The 21,624-nt window shown below is 43.5% G+C and overlaps 1 protein-coding gene across 1 annotated transcript in view; it reads left to right on the plus strand.

The window, feature by feature from the left end:
- LY75 (lymphocyte antigen 75) overlaps positions 1-21,624 on the plus strand; it is an 87,437-nt gene that overhangs the window by 33,013 nt on the left and 32,800 nt on the right. The window contains exons 5-15 of the mRNA XM_077272862.1: positions 4,530-4,640; positions 6,160-6,303; positions 6,419-6,604; positions 8,067-8,221; positions 8,898-9,008; positions 16,134-16,222; positions 16,323-16,489; positions 17,540-17,736; positions 19,214-19,356; positions 20,203-20,281; positions 20,869-20,937. Of these exons, the coding sequence (XP_077128977.1) occupies positions 4,530-4,640; positions 6,160-6,303; positions 6,419-6,604; positions 8,067-8,221; positions 8,898-9,008; positions 16,134-16,222; positions 16,323-16,489; positions 17,540-17,736; positions 19,214-19,356; positions 20,203-20,281; positions 20,869-20,937 (1,451 nt within the window). The remainder of the gene's footprint in view (positions 1-4,529; positions 4,641-6,159; positions 6,304-6,418; positions 6,605-8,066; positions 8,222-8,897; positions 9,009-16,133; positions 16,223-16,322; positions 16,490-17,539; positions 17,737-19,213; positions 19,357-20,202; positions 20,282-20,868; positions 20,938-21,624) is intronic.

Here is a 21,624-nt window from a genome sequence, read left to right on the forward strand (position 1 = left end):
GGCAGACTGGTTCGAGCTGATAGAAAGGCAACAGTGACTCAAATCGCCACCCGTTACAACCAAGGTAGGCCTAAGAGCATCTCTGAACGCACAGTGCATCGAACTTTGAGGCAGATGGGCTACAGCAGCAGAAGACCACACCGGGTACCACTCCTTTCAGCTAAGAACAGGAAACTGAGGCTACAATTTGTACAAGCTCATCGAAATTGGACAGTAGAAGATTGGAAAAACGTTGCTTGGTCTGATGAGTCTCGATTTCTGCTGCGACATTCGGATGGTAGGGTCAGAATTTGGCGTAAACAACATGAAAGCATGGATCCATCCTGCCTTGTATGGAGCATCTTTGGGATGTGCAGCCGACAAATCTGCGGCAACTGTGTGATGCCATCATGTCAATATGGACCAAAATCTCTGAGGAATGCTTCCAGCACCTTGTTGAATCTATGCCACGAAGAATTGAGGCAGTTCTGAAGGCAAAAGGGGTCCAACCCGTTACTAGCATGGTGTACCTAATAAAGTGGCCGGTGAGTGTGTATATATACAGGGGAGAGGTACTGTGCGGTGTATATATACAGGGGAGAGGTACTGTGCGGTGTATATATACAGGGGAGAGGTACTGTGCGGTGTATATATACAGGGGAGAGGTACTGTGCGGTGTATATATACAGGGGAGAGGTACTGTGCGGTGTATATATACAGGGGAGAGGTACTGTGCAGTGTATATATACAGGAGGAGAGGTACTGTGCGGTGTATATATACAGGGGAGAGGTACTGTGCGGTGTATATATACAGGGGAGAGGTACTTTGCGGTGTGTATATATATACAGGGGAGAGGTACTTTGCACAATACCACTCTCCTGTATATATACACCGCAAAGTACCTCTCCCCTGTATATATATATACACCGCAAAGTACCTCTCCCCTGTATATATACACCGCACAGTACCTCTCCCCTGTATATATACACCGCACAGTACCTCTCCCCTGTATATATACACCGCACAGTACCTCTCCCCTGTATATATATACACCGCACAGTACCTCTCCCCTGTATATATATACCGCACAGTACCTCTCCCCTGTATATATACACCGCACAGTACCACTCCTCCTGTCCTGTATATATACACTGCACAGTACCACTCCTCCTGTGTATATATACACCGCACAGTACCTCTCCCCTGTATATATACACTGCACAGTACCACTCCTCCTGCCCTGTATATATACACTGCACGGTACCACTCCTCCTGCCCTGTATATATACACTGCACGGTACCACTCCTCCTGTCCTGTATATATAAACTGCACAGTACCCCTCCTCCTGTATATATACACCGCACAGCACCTCTCCTCCTGTATATATACACCGCACAGCACCTCTCCTCCTGTATATATACACCGCACAGTACCACTCCTCCTGTATATATACACTGCACAGTACCTCTCCCCTGTATATATACACCGCACAGTACCTCTCCCCTGTATATATACACCGCACAGTACCTCTCCCCTGTATATATATATATATATACACACCGCACAGTACCACTCCTCCTGTCCTGTATATATACACTGCACAGTACCACTCCTCCTGTATATATACACTGCACAGTACCTCTCCCCTGTATATATATACACTGCACAGTACCTCTCCCCTGTATATATATATATATACACCGCACAGTACCACTCCTCCTGTGTGTATGTATGTATATATATATATATATATATATATATATATATATATATATATATATATATATATATACACTGCACAGTACCACTCCTCCTGTATATATACACTGCACAGTACCACTCCTCCTGTATATATACACCGCACAGTACCGCTCCTCCTGTATATATACACTGCACAGTACCACTCCCCCTGTCCTGTATATATACACTGCACAGTACCACTCCCCCTGTCCTGTATATATACACTGCACAGTACCTCTCCTCCTGTATATATACACTGCACAGTACCTCTCCTCCTGTATATATACACCGCACAGTATCACTCCTCCTGTATATATACACTGCACAGTATCACTCCTCCTGTATATATACACCACACAGTACCTCTCCCCTGTATATATACACTGCACAGTACCTCTCCCCTGTATATATATACACTGCACAGTACCTCTCCGCTGTATATATATACACCGCACAGTACCACTCCTCCTGTATATATACACCGCACAGTACCGCTCTTCCTGTATATATACACTGCACAGTACCTCTCCTCCTGTATATATACACCGCACAGTACCTCTCCCCTGTATATATACACCGCAGAGTATATACTTCAACAGCCGCCCAGCCCAGGCCCCCAGCACCTGTCCTGTATATATATATATATATATTATATACACTGTATCTATACAGGCTGTGCTGGGGGCCTGGGCTGGGCGGCTGCTGTAGTATATATATGTGTGTGTATATATATATATATATATATATGTCAGCTGCAGCCGCCCAGCCCATGGCCGCCCCAGGTCACCCAGAGTAGACTGCCGGTAGGAGCTCCGGGAATCTGCCTGTGCCTGATAAGTTCAGCACTGCAGCAGCCAGGAGAGTAGAGCAGGAGAACTCTCCGCCCACAATGTCACGCTGGCTGTGTCCATGTGTGCCTGGCCCTGCACTGACTGAGATGCTTGTGCCAGGCAGCACAAATTGAAAGGGTAGAAAGGGTTAAAGCATAGTTTGGGGTACTTTCCCCACGGCACACCCGACCATGTGTCGCGGCACACTAGTGTGCCACGGAACACTGGTTGAAAATCACTGCTCTATACTGCCATCATTTCTATGAAGAGAATTCCTATGTGTATCGTCACACTTTTATTCTGGAGTGCAATTTCCAATTTAAATAAAAATTCCCCTGCGAGTCACATTCATGGGAATCCCCTCCGCACACTATATGTGAGTGGAAACCTTATATGCCATCCTTTTAACTTTGCTTTTGTTTTTCGTTTGTTATTGTACTTCAATAACATTTTAACCCCTTAGTGACAGAGCCAAATTTTTGAAATCTGATCAATGTCACTTTATGTGGTAATAACTCTAGAATGATTCAACATATCCCAATGATTTTGAGATTTTTTTCACGACACAGTATACTTTATGTTAATGGTAAATTTAGGTTGATATGTTTTGTGTTTATTTATAAAAAATATCAGAAATTTGAGAAAAATGTTAAAAAATAAGCAATTTTCTATCTTTGAGTGATTATCCCTTTAATCCAGATAGTCATACCACAGCAAACCATTAATAAAGAACATTTCCCACATGTCGGCTTTACATCTGCACTGTTTGTAAAGTGTTCTTTTATTTTGTTAGCATTTTAGGAGGTTTAGAAATGTAGCAGTAATTTTTCATTTTTTCAAGGAAATGTACAAAATGTATTTTTTTAGGGACTTATCCATGTTTGAAGTGACTTTAGGGGTCCTATATATTGGAAACCCCCAATAGTGATACCATTTTAAAAACAGCACCCCCTGACATATTGAAAACTGCTGTCAGGTAGTTTATTAACCCTTCAGGTGCTTTACAGGAATTAATGCAAAGTGGCATAACAGAAATGAAAATGTCTATTTTTACCACCTAAATGCATCTAACTTGTGAACAGGTTACAACAGCCGTCAGACTGTAAGGCCGCTATTTGGTCATGAATTGCCATGGCAAACATCAGGACCACAAAATTATGATCTGAGTGCACCAATTGGGATAAAGAGGAAGCCCCCACACTCTGTTAACCATTTATAATGATGTAGTCACTATTGACAGCAGCATCTAAGGGGTTAAATAGATTTGGACGGTGTTAACACTGATTGTGGCTGATACAGCAAGTTGTCAGCTATAGTGCACAACCGACAGATGCTGGATTGTCACCTGTATGGGGAGGCTATTCTCTTATATCTCAGGTCAGTTAAAAGACGTATTGGCGGTCATTAAGGGGTTAAAATATGCTGATCTATATAGGGGCAACATTACAATATGTCCTATTAGTTATTTATGCCCAAAGAAAGGAATCTAGCAGGAGTTCAGCTCTGGAGGAGATGGCAATGTTATTTCCTGCTTATAAAGCACCAACATATTTCACAACCCTGTGTACGCGCCGTCACCAACTGATCAGTAATTACCATGATTTTGCAGTTTGGGAACAAACCGGCCGTGCGGGAAAACTTTCCGGTTGTCATCCCGCAAAGGAAGGGGGAAACCATAATCCACTAGGCGGCACACAGCATGCGCACAAGACTGTACCGTGGATCTGTTTTTGTTTTTTATTGTGCGCATGTTCGTGTGTTTATAGAAAGATTAAATAAACAACAAAATGAAGCAGCAATTGTCAGGTATAGGAGCCGGTCCACAGGATGCGAGCCATCAACCCATGCCACATAAAAAAGCAAACCTAAAAAAGTGTGCTGCACTCCATAACAAATTCCATGCAAATAAAAAGCCTATGTGTATGTGTATGTGTGTGTGTGTGTGTGTGTATAAATAATTGTATTTTATTTTTTTCAGAAACTGAAGATCTTCCAGATTCCATATGGATTGGCCTTAATCATTTGGCGGCCAGTGGTGGTTGGCAGTGGTCAGACCATAGCCCCTTGAATTTTATCAACTGGGATGAAGGTACAGGAACTGTACTTTAAAAACAAAAAAAAGAAAGAACCTGACAGCTCTTTGCATCATTCCTCTTCTGTCGTTTCTCTATTATTTGGAAACATGTGCACAGGCTTAGTAAAAGCCATGACAAAGTTAAATTGACATTTTCTTCATAGAGGAAGTGCATGTAGGCATATGTGTGTGTGTGTGTGTGTAAATAAATATATATATACATATATATATATATATATATATATATATATATATATATATATATATATATATATATATATATATATATTTATATATATATTTATATATATATATATATATATATATATATATATATATATATATATAATATATATATATGTATAAAGCAAGAGAGACATGATCCTTTACTAAACCAGACCAAACTATAAGTCCAGTTATATACATGGAAAAAAGGGACCGCACGGCAAAGAATAAAGTCATCCAGTGATTTTTGTGCTAGGCATTCCCTCTTAGGCTACTTTCACACTGGCGTTAACTGCATTACGTCACAATGCGTCGTTTTGCCGAAAAAACGCATCCTGCAAAAGTGCTTGCAGGATGCGTTTTTTCTGCATTGACTAACATTAGCGACGCATTTGCGACGCAATGACACACGTCGCAACCGTCGTGCGATGGTTGCGCCGTGCTGTGGCGGACCGTCGGGAGCAAAAAACGTTACATGTAACGTTTTTTGCTCCCGACGGTCCGCTTTTTCCGACCGCGCATGCGCGGCCGGAACTCCGCCCCCACCTCCCCGCACTTCCCCGGCCCACACCTCACAATGGGGCAGCGGATGCGCTGGAAAAATGCATCCGCTGCCCCCGTTGTGCGGCGGAGACAACGCTAGCATCGGGAACCTCGGCCCGACGCACCGCGACGGGCCGAGCCCGACGCTAGTGTGAAAGTAGCCTAAGGATAACATTTGGATGTTAGTTCTTTCTCCTCCACACTTTTCCCTGATCCTTGGGCCAATTCCCTTCTCTGCTTTCTGCATCAAATGTTGTGGGACCCATTAGATGTTTTTTGTTTTTTGTTGTTGCTTTTTTAAGGCATTTTTGAGCCACACATTACGAGTCAATAAGCCTTTGAAAAACTCTGCACAGCACATGGGAGTCACCAGAGTGATATACGTCATTTACTGGTCAATGGGTAGGAGAAACTTTTTGCTTTAGTGCATTGATGAAAAATAACCTCTTTTTTTTTTTTCTTGTATGCAAAAACACACACACGTCTGAATGAGGTTATACCAGACATGGGCAACAAGGCCCGCAAATAAATTAATAAACACGCAAACCTTGAAAAAATCACATTAGTTTTACACTTTTTTTATTATTATTTTAATAGTATAATAGTATGAATCCAATAGCAATAGTATTGAAAGAACCTATGCTGAGTCTTATTCTGTAACTGGAGATTCCGGCTTCTTGTCCGCTGCTACTTGATAGTTTGGCGTCTGATACATATCTGCTTCCAAGAAATGCATTATTAACCCTTGCTATTTTTATTTTTCCAGGCATCTCTGCATTTTCACTTATAGATGGTTCAAGTTGTGGAAAACTGAATGTGAATTCTGGTCGATTTGAGTTCTTTCCATGCGATGCCGCCTTGCCGTATGTTTGTAAGAAAGCAGTAAATGAGACGAAATCTGATCCTGTGGGTAAGAGACTTGGCCAAACTAACAACTTTTATGGAAAAGAAAAATGGCGTAAGAGAAAAATCTTAATTGATTTGCTCTGTATTCTTACCTCCATGGTGTTCTGGTCCGTTGGCAGATTATTGGCATTACTCGGAAACGGAGTGTGCCGCAAACTGGACGGCATACAACGGGTTTTGCTACATGACACAAGAGCCCAACGCGTGGGAGGAAGCTGATGTGTCCTGCAAAAACGAGAACGGAAGTTTAATCAGCCTTCATTCTCTGGCCGATATCGAGCTGGTGGTGACAAAGTTTCAGAATGGTATGTAATATTAATGGGGGTATTATTTTGTATAACTTGCATGTCGTAGCCTTCCAGGCAGTTTCAGACTGAAGGACATTGGGCCCACCAGAGGATTTGATTCTGAGGGCCCAACTTTCTCCACCACTGAAGAGAACCATAGCAACTTCAATGTTTGCACTATGAACTCTCCTGAAGGAGAAGCTAGGGCCCACCGGAGCATTCTCCGGTTCTCTGGTGGGCCAGTCCAACCCTGCTTCCAGGAATGCTTCACTGGTTTCTGGCTTTAAACTAGATCTTTTCTCCATTCTGATGTTTCTATTTTGCCAAATTTATTCCAAATGAGATTATAATACTGGAACGTCTATACTAAAGTCTCTGGGTTGTGACATTATTCCAAAAATTCTCCTGGAAGTTTACAAATAAATTTACAGCTGGGAGAAGCAATTTTCCTGGTCAGTAGGATGTGTCTCCATACAGGCAACCACTATTTAATTCGGCAGTGTAAGACTTTTTAAGAATATTTTCCCTATTGTCAAGAGGAATAATAACACTAAGTTGTCAATCTTGCCGTATGTGTCCTGGATGAATAACAGAGGAGTGTAACAACAGTGATAAGAAAATATGCCCCAACAATGTCCTTTCATGTCAAATACAATCTACTAAAACAGAGATGGAGGGTGGATTTCAAAGTTTAGGGACACTTGTATTTGCTTTCTAATTGGACTTTATTAAAAGTTTCTAAGCATTTTGCCGCTACATAGTGTGTCAACATATGTAACCTCTTTACATAGCTGGCAGTGCTGTTGCTTTCGATGTAAATTCAATAGTGCCCTGCTCCTGGCTGTGTGTGTGGGTTATATGCTTTTCCTGTTCCTAACCACAGTGTTATAGGTAGCAGCAAATAGACCAACAGGGATGTACATGGCAGTCCAGACTGTGGAGAACGGCCAAAGTATTCATTGAAGGAGGATGAGACGGACTGTACTGATCGGAGTATTGTGATGTACTCAAGCTGTGCATGAGTGTAGAAAGCAGAAGGAGGGAAGGGGAAGCTGCGTACTCCTCAGCATCATTGCCTGCTATCAAAATGGCTAGAAGAAATCACACAAGGATAAGAGAAGGAAAAGGTGATTTAAGGAATGAAGCAGTGCTAGTACATGAGAGCTAGTGAAGAAAACAGAATCCTAGACACAAAGCCCTTACATCCAGCATGTAATACTGTGCCCCACACATGAGGAAAGTGTAAAACTATGAGCTTCTTACGAAGTGTATACTAAGGGGTCTGCAGCCTGAAACTTAGTGCACATTTTATAAGTAAATTTAACCATAGATTTTAAAGAGCAACATGGAAAGTACTAATTGCAGCCAGTAGAATTACTTTGCGCCGCTCACTACGTTCCAGGTCTTTGAGAGGTTCTTTTTTTTATTTTTTTCTAACACGCTTCACTTCTGTTGTTTTTGCTATTTATTAATTTTATAGAAAATGAAAATATTTGGTCGGGATTTCAAAGCCAGTCATTCCCCAGTTTATTCAAGTGGTCTGATGGAACGGAAGCACAATTTACATATTGGGATCTAAAAGAGCCATTACCTCCCTTCAATATGACTCCGAACTGTGTGTCCTTTTCTGGACAGGTATGTACCTTTTATACTTGTGTTGCAATGCTGCTACAGAAGCTTCTCTTTACGGCACGGTGCGTTTTGCTCATTTTTACGATTATTGCTGCTTTAATCATGAATATGTTGTAAGTAGTGATTAGTGAACGTGCTTGGATAAGGTGTTATCCGAGCACACTCGTGTCCTAATCGAGTATTTTCGGCGAGCTCAGAAAAAAATGCTCAAGTCGCCGCACCTGCATGTTTCACGGCTGTTCAACAGCCGCCACACTTGAGAAGGGATTACCTGTTTGTTAGACAATCCCCGCAGCTGTTGAACAACCATGAGATATGGAACCGTGAGGACTCAAACATATTATTTGAGCACCCAAAGTCACTTGGTTAACCCCTTATTCGACCATGTTCACCCATCACTAGTATTAATTTTTTTTTTGGTTCGTCTTGGGGTCTTTTCCATCTAAATCCCATTTTAAGGCTGGAGCCGTTGAGTTCAGGCAGTACAATGTATGCTCCATTGGACTCCCTTTGTGCTCCTTTTGGATGGAGTCTGTCTTTTTCGGCGGGCACTCCAATGTAGAGGGAAAGGAGCACAAACGAATCTCAAAGTTTCACCATTGGGTAAAATGACAATCACCATAAAAATAAAAAATATACATATTTTATTGTGAATGTATTCTAACCTTGTCTCTAACAGACTGGTCGCTGGCAAGTGAGAAACTGTTCAGAGCCATTGAAGTCCATATGCAGGAAACCTGGGGTGGTAAAGAATGCCACCAGCTCCGACTCAGGATGTCCTCCAGATAAGGTAAATCGCTTCACCATCTTACTATTCGTTCCTTGGCCAAAATAAATTCACTTTAAACAGTACAAAATAACTGCTTTTAGGCGGCTGATGTCTTTTCTCCTACGCCTCATTGGGGGACACAGACCGTGGGTGTTATGCTGCTTGCCACTAGGAGGACACTAAGTGATACAAAGAAAGTTAGCTCCTCCCCTGCAGTATACACCCTCCTGCTGGCCCTCAGCTAACCAGTTCTTGCTTAGTGTCTGTAGGAGGCACTTGGGTCTGTTTTCAGACCCCAACTTTCTTATTTTAATTTTAATTTTTCTGTAAATTTTTATTTTTTATTCAACGGAGTGAAGGGGGCGACGGATCCCTTTTATAGGGCCCGCTCTCCCCCGAACCAGCAACAGGCGAGCACGGCGAGTATACCTCCCCGTCCCTCTCCTGCGACGTTGGAGCACGCCAATTTTTACTGGGGCGACGGGTTTCCATCTTTGGTCCCGATCTCCCTTCCACCTGCAAGACGGCGAGTACTTGGAGCCTGCTCTAATGTTCCTCTCCGGGGGCCCGACATACAAGGCCCACATTACAGGCGTTGCACAAGAGGAACGTACCAGTTCCTGAAGAGGATCCGAGAACGGAGGGAGCGCGCAGGGACAGGGGGACCTGCATCGGCAGCCATGGAGGCTGAACCGTGAGTACTCAGGAGTTTCTCATGCGCTCCGAATCACTTGCGGCCGCCGCACATCGCCACCGCCGGACAGGCCGGAAATTTAGTCCCCGGCTTTTCAGCCGGAGTAGGCCACAGTGGCCTCTATGGGGCAGGCGCCGGCGGTACTTGCGCCTGAGTCCCTGGGGAGAGGCGCCGGCGGTCGGGGAACTGCGGCGGTTAGCGTCGCTCCATTGCGGCCGCCGTGCATCGCCAGGCAGGCCGGAAATTTAGTCCCCGGCTATTCAGCTGGAGTAGGCCGCAGTGGGCAGATCCCTCCCACGGCCGTAACCCCGCCCCCTATATCGGCGCTTCTCGTCTGGGACGAGAGGCGCCCTGCAGTTCTCGGGGGCCATTCTTCCTCACGCTGCCTGCGTGGAAGATGCGGTCCTGGGGGTGCCACTGGCTGGTACGCCAGCGGCAATCATTCGGCGCGCGGCCCGCCGACGCGCTCCACCGGCAGGCTCCATAAATTTAGTCCCCGGCTTTTTCAGCCGGACTAGGCCGCAGGTGAAATCCCCTTCAGGGGCGAAGGTGCCTTCATGGTCCCGATGGGCTGAACCATGGTCCGGGCAGCCCCCACTGTCCCACCACTGTGAAAGCGGATGGCACAAGGAGGCGGACGGTTCCTCTCCACCTCCCTAACAAAAGGGATGATGGATTGAGGTTTATCCCTCTATCTCTGCACCTGAGGACATCCGCGGCACCGCGGCGGCTCCATGCCGGGACGCGCACCGTTGGTGAGTGGATCCTGCCAGCGATGGGCTTCTGCAGCGGGATATTCACAGGCAGTCTCAGGCTTCCCTGTGGCCCACCTCCTTGAGGTAACGCTCCAGCCGGCTACAAAAATTTAGCTCCCGGCTTCGGCCGATGTGTAGGCCGCACCCCAGAAGCGCACTGTGGCGCCTTAAGGCGGCTCTGCCTTTTTTTCCTGGCGTTTTTCGCCTGGCACGGAAGCACTCAATTTTCCAACAGGCGTGACTACCCCTCACTTCTACGCTGGCGCCGGCTGCAGAAATTTACGCCCCGGTTTGGGCCTATTCATGGAAGTCTCGAGACTCCGCCCACTTCGTGCCTGTGGCTCCGCCCCCTGAATTGGCGCTTCTCGCTCGCTGCGAGATTTTACCTAACCCGCATGACCAGTATTCCTGGTTTTAAAGGCACGTGACCGGTATTCTCTGGTCTTAAAGGCACGTGACCAGTATTCCCTGGTCTTAAGGGCACGTGACCAGTATTCCCTGGTCTTAAGGGCACGTGACCAGTATTCCCTGGTCTTAAGGGCACGTGACCAGTATTCCCTGGTCTTAAGGGCACGTGACCAGTATTCCCTGGTCTTAAGGGCACGTGACCAGTATTCCCTGGTCTTAAGGGCACGTGACCAGTATTCCCTGGTCTTAAGGGCACGTGACCAGTATTCCCTGGTCTTAAGGGCACGTGACCAGTATTCCCTGCCTTAAGGGCACGTGACCAGTATTCCCTGGTCTTAAAGGCACGTGACCAGTATTCCCTGGTCTTAAAGGCGCGTGACCAGAATTCCCGGGTCTTAAAGGCACGGGACCAGTAAGTATCCCCTGGTCTTAAAGGCACACGACCAGTATTCCCTGGTCTTAAAGGCTCACGACCAGTATTCCCTGGTCTTAGGGGCACACTGATCTTAAAGGAACACGACCAGTATTCCCTGGTCTTAAAGGCACATGACCAATCCGAAACTGGTCATAAATGAGGAGCCCTCTGCCGCTGATCCCAGTTTATCCCAGTGTAACTAGTTCCCTCAGTCTAAACTCCCTCGTAGAGCTTTTGCCATCCAGTCCGGATATGCGATTCACTGGATAGAAGCCTCTACGTGGGACGCTATGCCTGGTCTGATTTTTAAGGGCGACAGGCACTTTAAAGGGCGCCGGTCTCCCCACACCATCAACAGACGGGCACATGAAGGTCGCTTCCAGGTATCCTTTTTCTGCATCCAGGTCTAACGCCAGACAACCTGTCCTGTCCACCCGGAGACCTGAACTCTGTGGATGTACAGAGGCACCCTTTTTCGGGCGTCTGAGCACCCCCCTCTGCATCACCACTATTTAACAGAAGATGCAAGAAGGCGAATGTTCCCTCTCCACTTCCCTGTTAAGAGGATGGTGGATCGAGGCTCCTAATTTTTAACTCTGCAATGACCTGCTGGAAGCAGCGGCACATTCTGCCACTCGGCAGATTAACCGGGTACAATCTCCTGTGGTTTACCTACCAGTATCCCTGCCCGATATGTCCTCAATTAAAAATGCCACGATCTGTCAAATAGCAAATCTGGTTTGTTCCGTTTTGCGGCTACGGGTCCAGCCCTCTACCCTCCCTAGCCGCCGCATGGATTGCTAGAGCAACGGTCTCCTGCCTGGAGACCTTAACTACCTTGATTCACACCAGTACCCCTTTCCCGAAGACAGTTCAGCTGGTCAATCAAATTTTTGAGCGGGAGACTAACCAAGGATCGTACGTTCCTACAGCCCCGACCAACAGTGAAAGGGTTGTCCAGGACAGTCTAGATCTAAGGGATCTTGGTTCCTAAAAAGGGAACAAGAAGTAGGACCGATCCCGGACCTCAAACTTCTAACAACTTTTTCACAAGGTTCTTCTTCTTCGAATGGATTCCTCCGCTCAGCCATTACTTCAACAAAAAAGGTGCAGTCTCTGGCATCCATCGACATTCGGGATGCCTAACCTCTTCAAAAATCCCTTTGCTTTTCCATTCGTGAACAGCATTTAAGTCACGACCTTGTCCTTCGGCCTTGCTACCGCACCCAGAGTGTTCGCAAGGGTCATGGCGGCTGTCATCTTGCACCTAGAGGCGTGGCCGTCCTGCCCTGTTTGGCCGACCGTTTACCCGCCCTTGCAGGACTACGCTGAATCGTCTATATCACTTGTGATACCCTCTCACCTGGGCTGGTGGCTAGACTTAGACAACTTCTCATTTCCAGCCCAGCAGATATCCTATTTGAGGATGATCTGGTATTCTTCCAGAAGGGTGGTAAATTTCCCTCCAGACAAGGTCATGGTTTTTCAACAGGGAGCTCGCGCTCTTGCTCACTCATCCCCTCATTTCATTTTATTTGCTGGGAGGTTTCTAAAAAAAAAAAAAAAACGGAGACGACAATGGAAGCAGTTTCCTTCGCTCCGTTGGTTTTTCAGCAAGTCAAGCAGCCTTTCAGACGATAGTCTCTGAGCTCCTTCTTCATCCAGGGGTTTTTCTCCCGGTTCCATGGTTACTAGTAACTTCCAATGCCAGTCCTCTTCTCCCGATCATTGCTCTGGAGATCTCAAAGGTAGTCCTATAGTAGGTCCACTACCTTATGGCGGGTCAACCCAGCCGATTTCAATTGGACAACGCCACGGCTGTGTCATACGTCAATCATCTAGCGAGTACCCACGTTCAAGCACCATGGCCAAGGTACCTCACATGGGCCGAGATCTCTCACTCGGTGATCTTGGCAGTACATGTCCCAGGAGTAGAACTCTGGGCTGCGAACATATTTAGCTGTCAGGGTTTCACCTCAAGTGAGTGGGAACTTCACCTGGAAGTCTTCCATCAGACCCGCCTTCACTGGAGCTCTACAGTTGTAGTTCGGATGGCGTCCTGACTGATCGCCTGTGTACTCGAGTTTGTTGTTCGGCCTCGAGATCCAAGAGCCATCGCACTGCATGCTCTGGTTATTCCGTGGTACCAGGTTCCACTTCCGAAAGCTTTTCAGAAGCAGAAAGGGCCCCATTGATCCTCGGAAATCCGCACTGACCACGTCAGTTCGCTTGCGGAGCTGATAGCTTTCTGTCTTTCTGCAACAAAACTGCAAGTAGGGACCACCTCGCAGGATGTTTTCACATGTAGTTCTTCCCTATTGCATACCGTTAGATCATTGGGAACTATTCTATTAGGGAAGGTCACCCCCCTTTTTTCTCGGCGATATCCTCATCCTGACGAGTCTTCGGTGCTAACGGGTCTTTTCAGACTTTTTTCCCTTATTTCCTTCAAGGCAAGGTTGTCCTCAGGCCTTCCCCGTCCCTAGTTACCAAGGTGGTATTGTATCACTACTGTCATGAGGGCATAGTTCTTCCCTCATCTCTTTTGGCACCAGTCCACAAAATGGAATGAGTTCCTCATATTCCGTGCTTTGAGTAGGTACGTCTTGAGGACGGCGTCCTTCCCAAGGTTGGACACTGTATCTTGGGTTTCCTAACGGTAAGAGGAAGGCTTCCTGACTTTTACAGGAAGGGTTTGGCCGTCTTCATCGGCCATTTAGCCTGGTGTATTCCTTTCTCCATCCAGGAGTCCTTCCGTGTTAGATATAGAAAAAAATTACCGCACACTCAATATTGATATAATGCAGAAAAAAGGTTTATGCCAATTTTATTCAGGAAAAAATAAAATGATAGTTCGCCACAGTGATAGAGTAGAACCCGACGTTTCGACCCTCCCGGGTCTTATTCATGGGGTTACTCTAGTCCTTAGGAATGTATGTATACAAGGTGGCAGTAGTAAACGAGGACCAAACGATCCCTGATACAGAGAACAAAACCTTAGTGGAAGGCCAGTTAGGGCTATTATCCCAAAGAATTTATTCAGAAAGGGTCGTGTACTTCATGGACCTGGTGTGGGTCCTATATGGGTAAGCGGCGCATCCCGCGCCTTGCTGCACGTTCCAGAGGGGAGGCTCGGCAACACGGCATCCGTGTTAGATGGCAGCCTATCTCCCTGTCTATCGTGGGTTCTAGGCACCAGGCGTCGACAAGACACGCCTGCAAGCTTGCGGATTCGTCCAGTCCGCATGCATTCTGGAAGCATTATAATTCCCAGACTTCCACAGATGTGACTCTGGGCAGGCGGACTCTGCAGGCCGCGGTGGCGCACTTGTAAGTAGCAGTTACACAGGGCCTGATCTGACGTTGTCCCCACCCAGGGACTGCTTTGGTACGTCCCACGGTCTGTGTCCCCCAATGAGGCGTAGGAGAAAGAGGGATTTTTGTGTACTCACCGTAAAATCCTTTTCTCCGAGCCAATCATTGGGGGACACAGCTCCCACCCTGGTATTGGCTTATGCTTGTTTTTTATAATCCGATATGCTATACTCTCATGTATAATATGACATGCTGTAAGCTAATATGTTGTTACTGATCTCCTCCTGCTTTTTGCACCGAACTGGTTAGCTGAGGGCCAGCAGGAGGGTGTATACTGCAGGGGAGGAGCTAACTTTCTTTGTATCACTTAGTGTCCTCCTAGTGGCAAGCAGCATAACACCCACGGTCTGTGTCCCCCAATGATTGGCTCGGAGAAAAGGATTTTACGGTGAGAACACAAAAATCCCTCTTTTAACCTTTTTGTGCCTCATGCCATATATTTCCATTATGAAGCGGGATCAGCACAGAGCAGGTGACATCAGTGATGTACAGCCAGCACCTGTTTCTAACAGCAGTGATTGAAAATACGAAAGCACAAAAATATGAATTTTTAGGCACGAATAGAATAAATATATGCAGGTGATCATGCTGTGAAATGGACAGCGTTCTATGCTAAACAGATGTCTTCCTGCCGCTCCTCCACCCATCACACTGTAACTTAAAACACTTAGAAAACCTGCAGCAGCATCCCCCTCCTCCCTGCTAGGAAAGCTTCGCCTTTGACCATGTTCTTAAGAAATATCCGCTGTCACGAGATTTCATCCTCCGCTAACTCACGTGGCTCTTATATTAGAACAAAAACGTACAATAAATTACTATCTGATGTCGTGACATGACCCGTTCTGGATTATCGGATGTTAAACCTCAAAATAGCAGTGCAAAATAAACAGATTTATTGCGCCTCCTTTATCAGTACTGTGTAAAAGAGAAACTTTTTTTTGCCCATATTAACCAATCAGAACTCTGCTTCCATTTTTGACTGGTGGCTGTGTTAACATGTAAGCTGCATTTTGATTGATACAATTTTTTATTTTTTTTGAGTTTTTGCAAAACTTGCATTATGATTATGATATATATATATATATATATATATATATATATATATATATATATATATATATATATATATATATTACAGTATATATATATATATATATCTGTGTGTGTGTGTATATATATATATATATATATATATATATATATATATATATATATATATATATATATATATATATATATATATATATATATATATATATATATATAATTTTTTTTTTTTTTTTTTTTTTTAGTATTGACAAAACTGGGCTTTTTATTTTTTTTTTCAATTTTTTTTTTTTTTTGTGTGTATGTTTGTTTAATGTTTAGAGGTTAGTGGATCTTTGTAGTCATCAGCCAATAAGAGTCACAGAGAGGACTTGCAGTGGGAAATTGAGTGGGTAAGGTTTCATCCTCCCAGACCCAAAGTAACATGAATTTTATTTATTTTTCCTTTGTAGAACTGGAGAAAACATGGAGAATACTGCTACCTCCTCAACACAACAGAGGTGGCCGTTGAAGCACAATGCAACCTCACAGTTATGAACAAGTAATAATTTTTTTTTTCTTTAATTTTATTTTTATTTTTGTTTGTAATCCTAATGCTTTATCTTCAACTTTTTTTTTTGTTTTTTTGTTTTTTTTTTCAGGTTTGAGCAGGAATTCTTGAACTCCTTAATAATAAAGCAGAATAATATTGAAGGGAAATATTTCTGGACTGGTTTACGAGATGTGAAAAATACTGGAGATTACTACTGGGAGACTGCGAGCGGAACAAAAGACCCCACCTATTCTAACTGGAACACCCGCCAACCAGGTAATCCCATGTTTCTTCTTATGTTTGCTTACAGATATTTAGAGACACCTTTTGGGACATTTATTAGCAGTTTATTTTATACATAAACCATATTGCAAAAAATGAACTCTTAAGCTCCTAGAACCTCACAGTACGTAGACTGCAGAATGAGTTGACTGTGACTCTGTCAGTGAGCTTGTTCCGACTCCCTACATTGTAAATTTTCTTAGTACAAGCAAATATAAGAAACTTTGTAATAAATCTTTTCAGAGGAAATTTTCTTCTTTTTTTTTTTCCTCCACTTTTTAGCCACTTTATCCCACTCTTGGTTTCTGAACTCCTCATCCTCTGTGAAAAATTGCAAAAATTGACTGCCAGCAAAGTGAGGGGAAAAAAAAAAGTGGCCGCCGCCTATTAAAGTCTATCAGTCATAGATCTGATGATTTTTTTTTTAATTTTTATTTTTTATTTTTTCCTCCACGTAACCATAGATTTGCATTGCCGATTTTAGATCTGACCCTCTTATAAAAATTGGACAGGTCTCTGATATTTTCTGCAGACCACTCTGTCCGAAATAAATAAATCGGACCTGTTCACAGTCCTATGGAGTATCGTAGGTACGAGGGCTATCTGTGGAAACGATGGACAGCGGTTTTACGTGAAAATCTGTCGGGTGCACGAGCCCCTAATGTTGTATGATGATCTCCATGCAGTTTCTGAACTCGTCCTTCACATAGACCGGGAGCAGAATCCCTCGTGTCTGTGTGTATGGGAGACATTTTAGCAGCTCTTCTTCACCCCACCAGCTCAGAGACAACTGAAAATTAGAGCAGGCTAGGGAGGGGATAAATGTAAGCAACCAATCATATAATGATCAGAAATCATGTAATAACACGATTGTTACCTGTATGAGTATATGTGGGCGATGTAGAAGTGAGGGCCCAAGTCACCTATGTTCTGGTTCAGGGTTGTCATTTCACATAATTTTCATTAAGTGTTGCTTGCACCCAAACTTCAACTCACAAATTTATATAAATTTGTCATTTTTATTTATTTATTTTTTTCCCCTAGCATTAGCCGGAAAATGTGTTGTTATGGCCACCGGAGAATCTATTGGAAAGTGGGAGGTTAAAGACTGTAACACTTTTAAAGCTTTGACTATATGCAAAAATAGAATTGGTGCAGCAGAAGAGGAGGAGAAGCCGAAACCCCCTCCCACCACATGTCCCGATGGCTGGACGCCTGGAGCAGACCTATACTGCTACAAAGTATGAGATCATTCAAAGTGTGATGACATTTGTTTTACACAGAAATATTGATCAGATTTCACATTGCAAACTGCAGACCTGATGAGATTGCTGTACTTACTCTGAAAATCCATGTCAGGATGGCTGTATAATCCTCATTGTCCTTCTTTCCGACTTCTGAATCTCTGCCCATCTAGCCTAATTGTCAGCTCCTCAGTGTTCCTCCTCCCTGCTGCTGCTGAGATCTCACACTGCTCAGTAAAAGCTGCATTTGTCAGTCACTCTGGGGGGGTGTCAAGGACTTGGTACACTTGGGTTCATGAGCGCTTTCATTTTAACATTGGGATTATACTGCCATTTTGACATAGGTTATAAAAGTAAGTACATCAGCTACATCAGGTCAAATATCTATTTAATAGCGTTTGTAATGGGAAATAAAGTGACAGATACTATTTAACAACTTTGTTTACGTCATTGGCCATGTCTTTGCCTTTGCTGCGGCCTCGCACATTGAGCCCGCATCTTTCAAGGCCCGAATGGGTTGTCATGAGAGCCAGGGGTCTGCTGAAGCTCTACTATGTATAGCACAGACGGTCAGATGATCACAACTTAAAGTCTCCTAAGGGGACTATTAAATAAAGTAAAAAAAAAATATAAAAAAAAAAAAAAATTCAAATGACCCTTCCTTTGCCCCATTAAAAATAAAGCTAATAAAAAATATCCACATTTGGTATCGCTGTGTTCACAAATATCCGATCTGAAACATAATGTAAATGTCCGATCTATCAAAATATAACACAAATTAATCAATTAATTTAATTGGTAAACAGCGGAACGAGAGAAAAAAAAATCTAAACGCCAGAATCTCGCTTTGTTTAGTAGCCGCAACATTGCAATAAAAGGCGATTAAAACATTATATCTACCCAAAAACGGTATCCATGTAAACCTCATAAAAAAATAAGCCCTCACCCAGAACCAGATCCTGAAAAATGGAAACACTACGGGTCTCGGAAAATAGCGACAAATTCAAAAACTTGGATACAAATTTCGGAATTTTTTTTAACCACTTAAATAGAAAAGAACCTATACCTGTTTGGTATCTGCATTCTCGTACTGACCTGGAGTGTCATAATGGCAGGTCAGTTTTACCATATAGTCAACATGGTAAAGAAAAAAAAAATAAAACATTGTGGAATTGCACTTTGTTTGCAATTTCATCGTACTTGGAATTTTTTGTTTTCCCCATTTTTCCAGTACTCTAGGTGGTAAAATCAATGGTGTCGTTCAAAAGTACAACTTGTCCTGCTAAAAACAAGTCCTCATATGGCTATATTGACAGAAAGATTAAAAAAAAAAGTTATGAAGGGGAGGAAAATGAAAAATGGAAAATCGCCCAGGGGTGAAGGGGTTAACCAACTTTGCTAAATTTAAATCCCATAGAAAAATATCTATTTCTTGATTTTGATAAAATTTTGCATTTTTTATGTTTTTTTGCAGCTGTTTCATAAAGAGAGACTTCTGAGGCAGAAAACTTGGGAAGAATCCGAGGGAATTTGTGAAGAGTTTGGCGGCCACCTTGTCAGTTTTTCACATATGGAAGACCTGAACAACTTGTATTTATTTCTGAAACCGACATTGGGGTATGTTACCCATTAACCATTTGGCCTTGAGCACTTTTTGTTCTGTTATTATTGGAAAATACTTTTTTTTTTCACTATAGGTCAAAGAACTAACAGGCAGGTAGTTGCTAAATACACACTGGTCCTGCTGGCAAATCGGCAACTTCCTCTGATGTCACATCAACAGAGCAGCAACTTCTCTTCCACTCTGCTCTGTTGACGGGCCGTGACTGCTGATGTCATGCTGATTGACAGCCGGTTCCCCACTGCCTAACTACAGTGACGCAGCTGTCAATCAGCATGACGTTGGCAGTCACGATCCGTCAACACAGCAGCACTGAAGAAGAAGAGCTGCTCTGTTGATGTGCAGGAGCGGTGATCACTCTGAGCAGGCGCCGGATAGAACAGGCAGGAAGGTGCCTCTGTTAGCAACTACCTGCCTGTTGTTTTTTTAAGACCATAGTGAAAATAGAATAAAATGGCCCTGGACAACCTCTCTTTCAGTCATGACATGAAAAAAATGTGAATGTGGAGGTTTTTTTGGCTTTTTGTTTTTTTTATATAGGCAAAAATGCTCCAAAAGACGCCCAAGCCTCCCCCAGGGCTTTTTTTTTTGCCTTCCCATAAACTTCCTTTTATTGTAAAATATGAAGCAAAAAACACCAAAACACCTGAATTATGACCCGCTCACTTCTCTGCATCATTTCGCATTTTTGGAAACTTGAAGACGGTAAAAGATACTGATGCGCCTGAACATGTGATCAGCGAGTCCTAGTTACATAGAAATGCAGATGTTCGTTCTTTTGATAATTTTCTGGGCACTTTGGGTGGACGTACCCTTAATCTGTTGATTTTCTTTATTACCAGTTCCGGTTCTACCCGATGGATCTGGCTGGGGCTAAATAAAAGAAATCTGGGAAGCTGGGAATGGAGTGATGGCCGTCCCGTAAGTCAATATCTCCTTCTCCTCTTTCTCTCATTTGTGTTTGTACTAATCTTCTGGGAAGTAAAGGTCGGGTTACAATGTGTGATCACTTATACGTGCACCGACTTACTGGTATATACACAACAGACGGTTGGAGCTGCAGTGTAAAGCATGAGGGAGGCCAGACTTGCGAGGTCAGCGATCGGATCTGACTTGCTTTCATATTTAGACTGCAATAAAAGATATACTAAAAACAAATGGTTACACAGTACCACCTAAGGAATTGTGGGCTTAACCTTTTAGTGACCAGGCCTGTTTTTTATTTCTTTAAACACAGGGCTGTTTTTTTATTAATTTTTTTGAGAAATGTTATTAGTTTTATTTGTGCATAAAGTAAAAAGATAATTCCTCTCTTTTTACTTAATTGTAATTTCCTCTTTATATTTGACCCTAAAATGAGCAAATAATAATGATTTCCTTCTGTTGCTTTGGTCATCTTGATACATAATATGGGTGATACATTACATAGTAACAAGTTTTGCCAAATAATCAACATTAGGTTTTGGTTTTTTTTTGTATTTTAACCCTGTGTTATATTTCGTCCAAAGATTTCCTCTACACTACTGAGTGATTTTCAGGAGGAGGACTACGCTCTCCGGGACTGTGCTGCATTGGAGGTGGGTTGCGCTGTGTACATGGACCCTGGCTGTGCTGTTGGGATGAACAGTTCTTCCAGTTCTTAGTCATTAGTTATAAGGCTTATCTAGACCAGTTATAAAACTAGCGATGGTGTCTGATATGGAATCCGCACGACGTGTAATATGCACACTATTAGGATTGTGCTCTGCTAGCCGGTTTGTTCAGTCTTCACATGCCTGGCTATATGCAGTCATTTTATTTTACGGTTTTGCAGTGCCTTGCGAAAGTATACGGCCCCCTGGAACTTTTCAACCTTTTCACACATATCGTGCTTCCAACATAAAGATACCAAATGTAAATTTTTGGTGAAGAATCAACAACAAGTGGAACACAATTGTGAAGTTGAACGAAATTTATTGATTATTTTAAATTGTTGTGGAAATTCAAAAACTGAAAAGTGGTGCGTGCAATATTATTCGGCCCCTTTAACTTAGTGCTTTGTTGCGCCACCTTTTGCTGCGATTACAAGTCGCTTGCGGTATGTCTCTATCAGTTTTGTACATCGAGAGACTGAAGTTCTTGCCCATTCTTCCTTGGCAAACAGCTCGAGCTCAGTGAGGTTTGATGGAGATCGTTTGTGAACAGCAGTTTTCAGCTCTTTCCACAGATTCTCGATTGGATTGAGGTCTGGACTCTGACTTGGCCATTCTAACACCTGAATACAT

This window comes from Ranitomeya variabilis, chromosome 7, assembly GCF_051348905.1.
Source record: "Ranitomeya variabilis isolate aRanVar5 chromosome 7, aRanVar5.hap1, whole genome shotgun sequence".
NCBI classification, from domain to species: Eukaryota; Metazoa; Chordata; class Amphibia; order Anura; family Dendrobatidae; genus Ranitomeya; species Ranitomeya variabilis.